The sequence below is a fragment of the Typopeltis vanoorti genome, chromosome 17, assembly GCF_054136105.1.
Source record: "Typopeltis vanoorti isolate ZY-2024b chromosome 17, IOZ_Tvanoo_1.0, whole genome shotgun sequence".
NCBI lineage: Eukaryota > Metazoa > Arthropoda > Arachnida > Uropygi > Thelyphonidae > Typopeltis > Typopeltis vanoorti.
The window spans coordinates 69,604,110-69,616,129 of NC_143565.1; the positions used below are offsets into that span (position 1 = coordinate 69,604,110).

General features: G+C 33.6%; 1 protein-coding gene across 1 annotated transcript in view; it reads right to left on the reverse strand.

The window, feature by feature from the left end:
- LOC150097465 (salivary peroxidase/catechol oxidase-like) overlaps positions 1–12,020 on the reverse strand; it is a 126,255-nt gene that overhangs the window by 23,040 nt on the left and 91,195 nt on the right. The window contains exons 8-11 of the mRNA XM_090406928.1: positions 8,978–9,145; positions 4,490–4,591; positions 3,914–4,036; positions 2,219–2,460 (exon numbers count right to left, since the gene is read on the reverse strand). Of these exons, the coding sequence (XP_090263054.1) occupies positions 2,219–2,460; positions 3,914–4,036; positions 4,490–4,591; positions 8,978–9,145 (635 nt within the window). The remainder of the gene's footprint in view (positions 1–2,218; positions 2,461–3,913; positions 4,037–4,489; positions 4,592–8,977; positions 9,146–12,020) is intronic.

Genomic DNA, 12,020 nt, shown 5'->3' on the forward strand with positions numbered 1-12,020 from the left:
TGTTATATTATATTCTAAATATATTTCGAATATAATATAATATATTTATAAATTTATGAGCCTGTGTAGCTCAGTGGATGTGGCGTTTGCACACCACCGCACTTGGCCGCACGAAGGAAGACTTGGTTTCGAGTCTAGTCGGCGACTAGAGGAAATTTTTCTAAGCCTTTTTTCGACCGGTTCCCGAGTTAGTCGATCTCTGGCACGGGCAAGCGGGTTTTTCCTCCCGGAAACTCGGGTTTTTCGTCCTGTAAACTCAAGAAAATCGACCGTAGAACCCACATTATTTCAGACATTAAATATATTGTCTTAGGGTTAGGGACCACGAGATGGCGGCACATTTGAGCCGTCTCTCTTCACTGCGTACCGCTTAATTAGTGATAGCCTTGGGCCATCTGTCTCTGATTGGGTACCAGTGGAGATTGAACTGCCCACTCAGTCTCCAAAAGTTAGATAGGGCTAAATGGCCTCGCCTACTCCCCGTATACGGGAATAAAAAGGCGTTAGCTGATTTTTTTTTTTTTTTTTTTTATAAATTTATAGATATATTTAGAAATTTATATATATATATTTCGAAACTGCCGATGTTACCGACTATCTTCGGAAGGATAGCTAGCCGTAACAATAATGATAGTAATAACGGCTGTTTAATTGTTATGGGTAGGTGTGTCTTCCCTGCAGAGGACTTTATCGGATCGGATCTTCGCAAAGCACTAACAACCATGTGGCAAGGAAGGATCATATTTTTTCAAATAAGCTCTCTGCAAGCTTCAAGCATTTACTTAATAACGGATCCCAACTGAATACAGGAAAAAGGTTGAAATTCGGTTTAAGTTTAAATAGCATGACTCTGTAGTTTTTCTCTACGCCACTTCTGTAAATTATGTGTGTATAGTGCTCAAGAAGTCTAATAAACCATGCTAATCAAACTGCAAAATATCCTATATTATGAACATTCGCAAAGCTTCAAAACACATGCTTAAATATTCAATGTATCATGCCTTTATATCAAACAAAAGTAATTAATTCAGTTCTGTTGTTCTCAAATATCGTTGCTAGTCCAACTGCAACATTTCTTGTGTGGATGATGTTTTCCATCGGCATATTTAAAATTCAGAATAATTTTAGTGACTGTCAGGCTCTTCGCCTCTTCATTTATATATAAAAAATGATAATGGTTTCGATAAAAATGTCGAAATGATAACACATCCAATTCATTAAAACATATATTAGAAAACTGTTTCAGTTAAATTATTTGTTATATAGCATAGTCCAGTGTTAATAAGCTATCATGATCAGAAACGATCACCGTCAAGATGAGAGCGTAGCTATAAACATTAACTCATCTTCATTTAAACAAGCTCTGTATACGAAGTTTTTATTTTATTTTATTTTTATTTTAATAAAGATAAATTAGCCGATTAAGTAATCCTTCTAACTTCTCATATGAAGTTAGAAGGATTTTCCTCCTTAAAAACTTGGGCTTCTCATTCATTTCAACAGAGGTCAAAAGAACGCAATTAACAGACCGGCCTGATAACTAAGTTGATTTGGTCTAATTCCAAATCAACAAATTCAACGTACCTTCCTAGTTTTCATGTGTCGCCACTAGATGGCATAACGTGCAGTTCTATTTCCGAAGTTATTGAAGATGAGATTAAAATATCCCATGATTTATGTCAATAATGCAATGCCTCAGTCTTTTTTATTTATCATTTTTTTTTCCCTCCCGATAATGCTGTAAGTCGAAACAAACAACTTCCTTATAGCAACTCGGAAGCTTTGTTATTTTCCTCACTTCTATTTTTAGCTTATCTTATTATTATTTATAGCTTCGTTATACTTATGTCTTCTGATTCTATTTTCTTGTTCTCGACATTCATTCTAATCTCGTTGTATATTAGCAGTTGCTATATTTTGAAGCATGTGGTTGTAGCATTAGATTATAATAAAGCATAGTAAGACGGGAAGGGGGGGGGGTTCTTAGCTCTTAATTGACAAAATTGCAGTAATGGGAGAATAATAATGTGGAAAAGAAATGATAAATATTACCATCTGCTGACATAGCCAGCCCTATCAATGCAGCATAATCCTTGGGGATGTAAAGATATACAATATATTTACATCACGCGCACACACACATGACAGAGCAGGATTGGCACTGGCAAATGTCGCTATGGTTCTGCGTTGAAACTTAATTTCCTTACTCTATACTTACGTGTTTTTTTAGCGTAAGACCATATTTGTGTTGTGTTTCTCTGCCGATTATCATAGGAAGGAATTCGTTGTACACAATGTGTTGGACTTCCGCGGCCACAATATGCCGAGTCTCTTGATAGAGCATTTCATCATCCCAATGTGGATTTAAATGACCAAGGATTTCGGCGATCCTGTTATGTTCTCGCATCCATAGGGTGTGTATAACTGTCAGCATCAATTGTTCGTTTACTCTTTCGTCTCCTGCAGAAAGAGGAAGAGAATTATTACAACAGTGATCAGTCGTTGATTGAAGATGCAAGTTGTGATGTCGGGTAATTTGAAACTCCTAGACTCTATAAATAAGATTATATATGTAAGTGGTAAAAATGTTTCCAGAATGGAGCGTGCGCGATTTCAATGATACTGTAAAGTACATATGTTGATAACAAAGATAAACGGGTCATATGGTTTCAATAATGTGTTGTAAATCTCTTCTTCTCAGTATCACTCATGAGCCAAAACATTATCATCACCTACCTACCTAGTAGCCTTCTCAGTTTTCAATGATCACGGAATGTGTCCTGATGTATTCTGGACCAAATAAATAGTTTGAACCTTGTGATATTGAGGGTTGTCTTGCTGAAAGAGTCCAGAATATAGGGCCAAATTATGACTATGTAGGGAATACACAGTCCGAAACAATCCCCCAGATAAGAATTAGTGGTCAACGTATGCTCAGTGGGATGAGAGGATCCAGTGGTGTCCAAGAGAACAATCCCCATATCAAGATGCTTCCACCATCCGACTGTTTCCAGCGAACATGCATCTCTGTTTGGCTGGAAACAGACTGGGTGGTCATAATGTTTTGGCTCATGCATGTATAATAGAAGAGATCTGGATTTTTCCTATTTTTTAAATCTAAATTTTGTATCTTCATGAAACTTATCGAGAGATTTTTATTTTACTTTAAATTAAATTTCCTTAAATTTCTCAATTTCAACTCGATATTTTAACAAAAGTAAGATGTAAACGTTTAATATGACTAAGATAATTTCTATAGTTGTTTATACTATCTGATACGGCAGTAGCAGGATTTTTTTCTCCCGGAAACTCCCGTTTATCATATCGACCACAGACAAATCAGCTTTCAGAACACACGCAAATTACAGATAAAAAATACTGTTGTTGGTGATAATGAGCTGTAGATGGCGTTGATGGTGGTAGTGTCGTAGTAGGAGAATTAAGTATTAGTGGAGAGGGTGAGATGTATTTAGCGAAGTAGAGCAGAGTTGCGGGAAAAAAAATTAAAATGAACATTACAGACACATATCGTACATTATAAGCTCATCTTTTTCTAAAATTGCAAACATTACAAACAAGATTTTTATTTTAGCACAAAAATATATAAAAATGTAGTTTGCAATGAATGATGTTTGACACCAAATAAAAAAAAGAAAAGAAAAGATGTTGCTAATGTCTTTATATTTGTGAATGTGCAAAAAAAATGAATGAATATTGGTCTGGAACTCCCCCCCCCCAATACTATTTTTATGAATTGCGATTTTTTTATGAAATGCGATTTTTTTATATATAATATAATTTTCATTCATTGATATGATGTACTGTAAGTATGCATGAATTTCAAATCTATTCTTTTTTGATGGTCTGTTAAGAAAATAATTCCTTAGTATCATTTTTTCTTTAAAGTACTTACCTGCATCAAAACAATATACATTTCTTGGCCTGGACATACATCCAACATCTGCTTCTACCATTTTCATAGGTAAAAGATCTTTCAGACCAAGTTCATGGTATAACGGAGATGCTTTCAAAAGACCTATAAAGAAAGATTCACAAAAATGATGCATTTTGCAGCTTGTATATAAATCCATTTAGCAACGATGACAGTTTTAAAAGGCACGCACAAAACATTTTGATAACTTTGAAAACGATGTATTATGTATCAAACTAGAGAACTATTTTAGAAATTCGCAGCGGATACTATATAAGAGATGATTTCCGAAAGTTTCCTTTCGTAGGCAATTCAAAAGGCAATTTTTTTTCACTTTTTTCAATTATCAGGATCTATTAAAGCAACAGTTTCGTATTTATGTTTTTTCAGTTTTGATATCTGATATTTCATGATAATTATAATAATAATTATGATGATGATTATACAGTCTTCTTAATGATATTGTGTAGAATGATCATTTTTTTACTTCTGTCTTAATATATCAGAATGATAAACCCAAACACATTAAGACCAGAGAATGAGAAAGAGATTTCTTACCTCCACGGAACTCCCTTAATCTGGTGGCCACATCTTGGTTGTTTCCATATACAAAACTGGCATCAACATATGAAGAAAGAATGTTAGTTTGTAATCGAGGTCCTGAAAATGACAAAAAATATATACACGAAGAATACTACAAAGCAAGTGTTTAAACAATGTGTTAAATTCAATTGTTTTTTATTGGGATTATTTGTTGACAAAGTGTAAAATTTTGTAATAAATTGTTATTTTGTAAGTTATAAAAAATAAATTTTGTCATAAGCACGAAATCTAATGGATGGATCACATAATTTATTATTTTTTTTCCATTTTCAGTTTTACTTTAAATTTCAAGCATTTTTGCTATCACTTAAAACCACCGACGATACTTTATCGTAAGGTTGCCAGAGACCTTAGAGAATATGTTCAACTGCCACAATCTTTCCAAGTTATTTCTTACAAATTTAAATCGTGCATAGAAATAAGGAGGAGGAATCTTTACATTTCATTATTACGAAATACAATGAAATTGAATGCAAAACTTCAAAATATTTAGTAATTCAGCAAACAGATGAATATTAAAATAAAATATGAACACCGTTATTCCCATTGTCAAGAGTACCTTAGAAACTTCGACTGTTAAGCAACGAGTAATATTGATGATCTACGTGAAAGGAAGGTTTCAGCTTAAAGCCCTTTATGAAGGGAATTTTTAGAGATTTTCCATCTCTGTTTATTTCATTTATAGGCTAGCACAAAATGCTGACATCTAATGGTATAAATTACAGAAATATAAATCACCATAAAAATAATCAGTCAACTAAATTTCTTAACGTAGTCAAGAGGATCCAGAGGCGAGTGATCAAGATGATAGCAGGTCTCTCGAATGAACCTTATGTAAACAGGCTGAAGATTTGTGGGTTGCAGAAATTGCTTGATAGGCTGAAAAGGGGAAATATGATTGAGACATTCAAATTGCTGAAGGGTTTCTATAGGATTAATTCAGAGGATATTTTTGAGAACAGGACTGGTGGTGGGAGAACTAGGGGACACCCATGGAAGCTGGGCAAGAGTGTGGTTAGTAAGGGCATTAAAGCTGGGTTTTTTACTTTTAGAGTGGTGAATGAGTGGAATAAGCTGCCAGAGTCTGTTGTGGGTGCTATGACAGTGAATGAGTTCAAGGCAAAGTATGATAGATACTGTGTGAATGTCGAATAGTGATGGACATGATGTTTAGGGCCTCCCTCGATGAGTCTAAGGACTCCTTGGAGTCGCCCGCAATAATAATAATAATAATAATAATAATAATAATAATAATAATAATAATAACAGTTTTCAGAATTGCAGAAGAAACCATTCGCTTGGTTTCTTCTGCTTCGGTAATTAGTTCTGCGACTAACTCCTAGATGGCGGTTTACATGTTAGAAGAATTTTCCCTGTGTGCTCACAAATCACAACCTCCAGCTAATTCGTGTATGTGCATAAAAACATAATAAATTTTGAAATCAAGCAAAAGGAAACGAATGTCTTTACTAGCAGTTTGGGTCCCCATTTGCCAGGAATTGCATCGCTATGCATTACAACGAAGTAGTGTATACAGAAGGACCTAGAAAAGGCGATTCATGTTCCAATTTCCACATAATTTCAGAAATACTGTCTTTATCTGAGATACGGCATGTTATAATATTTATACAATAATTTTTTTTTAATTTCTGATAAGGAATTCCCTAAATATTCCATCACTATAAATATTGACTTGCTTAACTATGCATTAAAATCCTATATTACAGAATGGAATTCTTAAAGTAAGTTATATATCAAATATGCCCAAAGATTTATATGAAGGACGAATTTGTAAAAACATGATGATATTTACAAATACTCGAACTCCTTTTCATGATTAATATAGCTTTTTTTCGTTACCCTACGGAGAGGTGACAAGCAGGTTCTTATTTATTATTTATTTTATTTTATTTTTTTGTAAATATATAGAAACATATAAGTAAATAGATTAAAATATATTGTAGTTCTCTATATAACCAATAGATGGCGGAACATGTACAAATTTCATTGTCATGGCATAATGCTTTTCAATTTTTTATAAATGAAGATTAAAAAAATAAAGTTTTATCTGACTGCATTTCGTGCAGTTCGATGATGCAAGTAATTTCTGCGGTGCAAGTAAAGTAGGCTTCCTCCTTCAGGAAACTCAGGTTTCGAATCCCAAAACACACAGAAAAATCGACTCTAGAACTCACAGTATTTGAGCCAATAATACACCAGTTAGGATTCAAGAATACAAGAGAGCAGCAATTGTGAATGGTATTCTCCTTTCCGATGTTTGAATATCTTCACTAAAAATGAAACCATCAGTGAAGACTAGAGATGGTCGCCTACTGATTTCAAATCGGTTATGTTTAAGAATTTCCGCCTACTCCCTTTGGAAAAGAAAAGTAGTCACATTATTTATTTTATTTTATTTTTAATGTTTAATGCCACCGATATGAATGAAAGATTTTACAATGAATTGCATTAGTAACCTAAGACGTCGCAACACGGATCTCCCTATATGCTGAGTTTGATTTATTTATTTTGCAATAACACATAAAATAATAAAAAAAAATTAAAGAAATTATTCTGTATTAAAAGAAAGGATAATAAATATATCCAATATTACTTTAGTGCAGGGGTGGCCACAACGTGGCTCGCGAGCTGCATGCGGCTCGTGTCCATGCGTCACGAGGCTGTTCGCGATCTACCAGGTAAAAAATAAAGAAAAAGAGAAGAGACAACAAAAAAGAGGAACAAAATAAAAAAAAAAGAAGACAAGACAGAGAAAATCAGGGTTAATAAAAATGACTGCATTAAAAAGTTTAATTCGAAATACATTAAACGAAGTTTACTCTGAACAATTAGACTAATTTCCAAATCGAAACAATAATTTTAGTTTACTTATTTACGAATAGAGGCCTTCCTTGTATCCATTTTCTTAGTAAGTTCCTTAAAATTAGGTGCGTAATTAGTCAAAGCAGTTTTTACAAGCTCGATACAACCTCACCATGCGCACACTTACTTACATCCGTACCACCGCACGTCGGTCAAAGGTTGCAGCTCTTCTAAGTCTTACCGGAATTATTTTGGCTCCAAAAGGACGCGTAGTTGGCCAACCTTGGTTTACTTCAATAATAATAAATATTTAAACGAGTACCAAATATTTATTATCCATTATTTTACTAAATTTTAATGCAAAATAAAGTTTTTCAGAAGACTGGCATCAAACCATTACTTTTTTTTTTTTGCACATTCAGAGAGCGTAGTTATGAAAAACATAATTTTGAGACATGGATTTCTATTAGAAGTGGCGACACAAAGTTTTCTCCCGGTCTGATGATAATTAAGTTGACACAACAAACAGAAAATCCTTTAATCAAACACAATAATAATAGACGAATAGACAAGTTCCAGGGCAGAGCTCATGCTGAAGGTTGTATTTTCGTAAGTTCTATTAGGTAACTTTTGAATCTTCTTTTTAAAGCTTCCAAGACAATTTTGATATGGCTATAAAACAATATTAGAATCATACTGTGATTTATTTTAATCTTTGATATTTATTATAATTTCTTTTCATCTATTTTTTAAAAGACACATATATACAAAAGTTTGAAAGAATTTTTTTCATTTATTTTTTTCTCTCAGAGTAATGCGTGATTGGAATGGATTGGCATTGGAAATCGTAGTGTAGATAGCGCGAATAATGTATATACTTAATACATTATTAGATTACAACCTTTTGTGGATTGTTGTGACTGGTTTGAATTACAGCCGAAGCAACTATGGTTGTGAGAACAGTGTATTATATCTGTTAACTGAATGGGTTCTTTTGATCTGTTTTGCAATAATAATGCATACATACTTAGCTAGTAATAGACAATACGCATCTAACTGCTTCAAGATCAATGCTACTTATGCATTGAACATGAGACGGTTACACGCGTACATCAGCGCTACTTGGCTTGCGAACGCATTTTTCTAAGTTTAAAGATTTTGACCTTGATGGGCCATTGACTCTAAAAGGAAAAGGAAAAAATATGCAGAGGCGTTTGTTAAAATGTTGAAGAAAATAGGACGTAAGGTTTAATATTTTTAATAAGATAAAAGAGCTAAAGAAAAACTCTTTAGTAAAAAAAAAGGGGGGGGGCTGCAGAATTTAAGTATCTCAAACTTTTTCTACATTAAAATATCCCAGATCATGTTTTTATTATTGTCTGTCAACGTTTGTGTAAAGAAGCTTTAGGTTCATGTTTATATCCCTTCCGCACTCGTAGAACTAAAGTAAATATTGCTATTTTTATATTCTTTCATGGTAGACGACTTTGCTAAAGATTAATGATAAACGCAAATATTGTTTTTACACTAAAATACACTACTTTTTTGTGAGGAACACAGAAAGATAATAAGATGACTAGCAACAGGAACAGCAGCAATAAAAAATTCTCTTTGATATACCTAATCTGCATCCAGGCTTCATTCCAGCATAAATTCTGGCGAAATCTAAACATTCTCTGTGGAAGTATTTGTAAAAGGGATCATCACGGGGTATTTGAATAGTCATGCAGTTTGGGTGTTGATGTTCCTGTGGATATTTACAGCATTGGATGTCCTGTCGTTCGTCATCTATGAAATAAATATATGAAAAAAAACATGACACGAGAGCAACTATTCTAAGTCTTCAGGGTTAACAAACTTCTATTATATATATATATATATATATATATATATATATTTTTTTTTTTTTCAAATTTAAAAAAACACCTAAGAATACGCTTAATATAAAGAACTATTCCAATAGCACAAAGTAATGTGACATATTATATTTTCTAAAAGCATCAATGTTGTTTTTACTATTCATCATTGGTCATTTATGATCTTCGGTATGTGTTCGTATCACTTTATTAAGGTACATTTTCCGAAAGGGCCACACGGCTTTGTTTCTTTGTTTATCAGTAATACACGCATTCTCTGCCTTAATTTTTCAGATTGAAAAAATGTTTCAATAAGGAACCTCCCCCCCCCCCACACACACAATTCTGTGTAAAACCATTCCTTGACAATGTATTATGTCCATAAATTACAATTTACATAGGGGGGTTTCCCGAGTTTCATTTAGCGAAAGATTTTTTTTTTTTTTTTTTTTTTTTTACAGCCTTACGAGACTAGCTAATTCACATTTAGCTAAACACCCATTACAGAGAGAAACTCTTCACTTGACAAGCCCACATAAACATTCGAGCGTTGGTCGGTATCTGAATCTGGGTCTTTTAAATCGAAACATCCTGCCTGCTCTTCAGCTGTGCGACGGAGGCCGTGCTTTCATAGGCATCCATGATGGAATCCTCTCTAACAGAAATTTGAAGATGACAAATATTCGTTTCTCCAAAAGAGAACGAATTTACCCTTGCTTATAAGAAGATGATAAAATATATAGTTTAATGTTCAATCCTTTCCTCTGCTTCAGGCAATATGCACGCGGGATTGAGAAAGGCTAATACAAAATTAACAACTGTACAATAATTCGTTTAATCTTAGAAAACAAACGATTGGATATCAATACTGATATCTTCATTTCAGATTATTTTCCCTTTATTAACCCCTTAACGTACCAATTAAAAATCAGAAAGCGGTCGTTTTTCTGCCAATTTTTTGGGCGAGTTTTGGGCGAGGGGGATTTGTTGGATCAAATTCATCATTATTTGAAAAATAATGATGAATTTGTGCAAACACAAACGAAATTGCCAATGCACACCGTTGGCAACTTTTCTCGGCTGAAAGGAAATAGCCACAAGATTGTCTAGCGTCTATATTCGGTTGTATTTATATGTGAAACCAAAATTCAAAATCAATTTTGGTGCAATAAACAAAAGACGTGTCACAGACGTCTTTGTATGTGAAGGGGTTAAACAGTAAATCAGAGCAATAGCACTTATTTATCGAAATGATTATTAATTCCTCTCCTAAATTGTCAACGGATCCCATAATTTAGGTAAAAATGTCATAAATCGGTGGTTTTCATACTGGGACACACAGAGCATTGCATGTTTGGAAATATTTACGACATGAAGCACAGTTTGAATTAACAATGTATATAAAACTGTTATGTTATTGACATCGAGTCCACTCCTGCTGCTAACAGTCCTACAATTGTTCAATTTATAAATGAAAACCTATTACTTGAATTTTACTTAGATAAAGGCATTTTGCCTTTATTTTCAATTTTATCCTTCTTTATTCTCCCCCACTCTATTTTACTGGCATTACCAACAAAGAAATATTTCTGTAAAGGAGGTTTTAACTTTGTTTCCATCGATTCCTGCCTCTCGCCCCCCCCCTATCAAATTCCATTCCTTAATTAACCTACAACTTAATTTCAACTGCAGTTTATTGGTATCGACTTCAACTGAAGCCTTTCTTACTCCATTCTAATGTAAAATATTCCGAAAAGCAAGTGTTTAGACAGGCTACCCTGAACTGTCTTCATACTTTTATCACGCCATGTTCGTATGATTTATTTTAAGTTTAGTTGTCGGAATCACTATTTAGCAAAGTCTCGGTATTGGCTCATTAGTCAAGTCTTTATTTTTTCCCCTTCTTTCTATTTGTATTTCCTGAAATGTTTGAAAATATCAAATTGACAGTGAAATAGATTGCATACTCCTTGGAAATATTAAATCAGCCGCGAAATTACTAACATACGTATACTATCTGAAAGCTAATAATTCTTAAGGGGTGCATGCAAAATAAACCGAAACTTATTGGTATAAACGATCTCTCGGATCTAAGAATTTATGAAATCCCAAAGAGAAGAACTCAGAATGAACTGTTTTAACCAACCTTTGCTACCAGCAAAGGTTGATCGATTGATAGAGCCTCTGCTACTAATAGCTCACGCAAAACGGTAAGCAAGTTTCAGCGCGGTTAGTGGTTGGAAGGGATTCAATCGTTCGATGCTGTTGCCACACTCTCCCTCCATGAGTCTTTGGACTCCCTGGAGGTGTCGCATAATAATAACAATAATAATAATAACAACAACAAAAGTACAACACGTTATTTAAGAGAATAAACACATAGTTCTAATTAGTGTTACTGGAAAGGAATCTAATCCAAGAAAATTTTTAAAAAAGAGAGCGCTTCAAGCTGAAATTTTTTATTTCTGTTAATCTTTTAAGAAGAAAAGCTATCTTTTGAAGAGGAGGAAGATCTCGTATCCTATCTGGCTATATAAAAATTGCTTTGTCATAGTTTAAAGACCGTTGTCCGTTTCGTCCAATGACGAATTTTTCAATACAGGAAATGATGGTTTTTAAAGGGATTAGACATGATTGGTCAACAATTGCAGTGGATATTAATAATGAGATTAGCAGCGGTATATTCTGCAAAACAAGTTCTGAAGATAAGAGAAACCAAATAACCTCACAACTAAATATTTCGACATAATCACTAGACATATTAAACATTTAGTGTGGAATCATAAATAAAATGTCATTTTCAAATG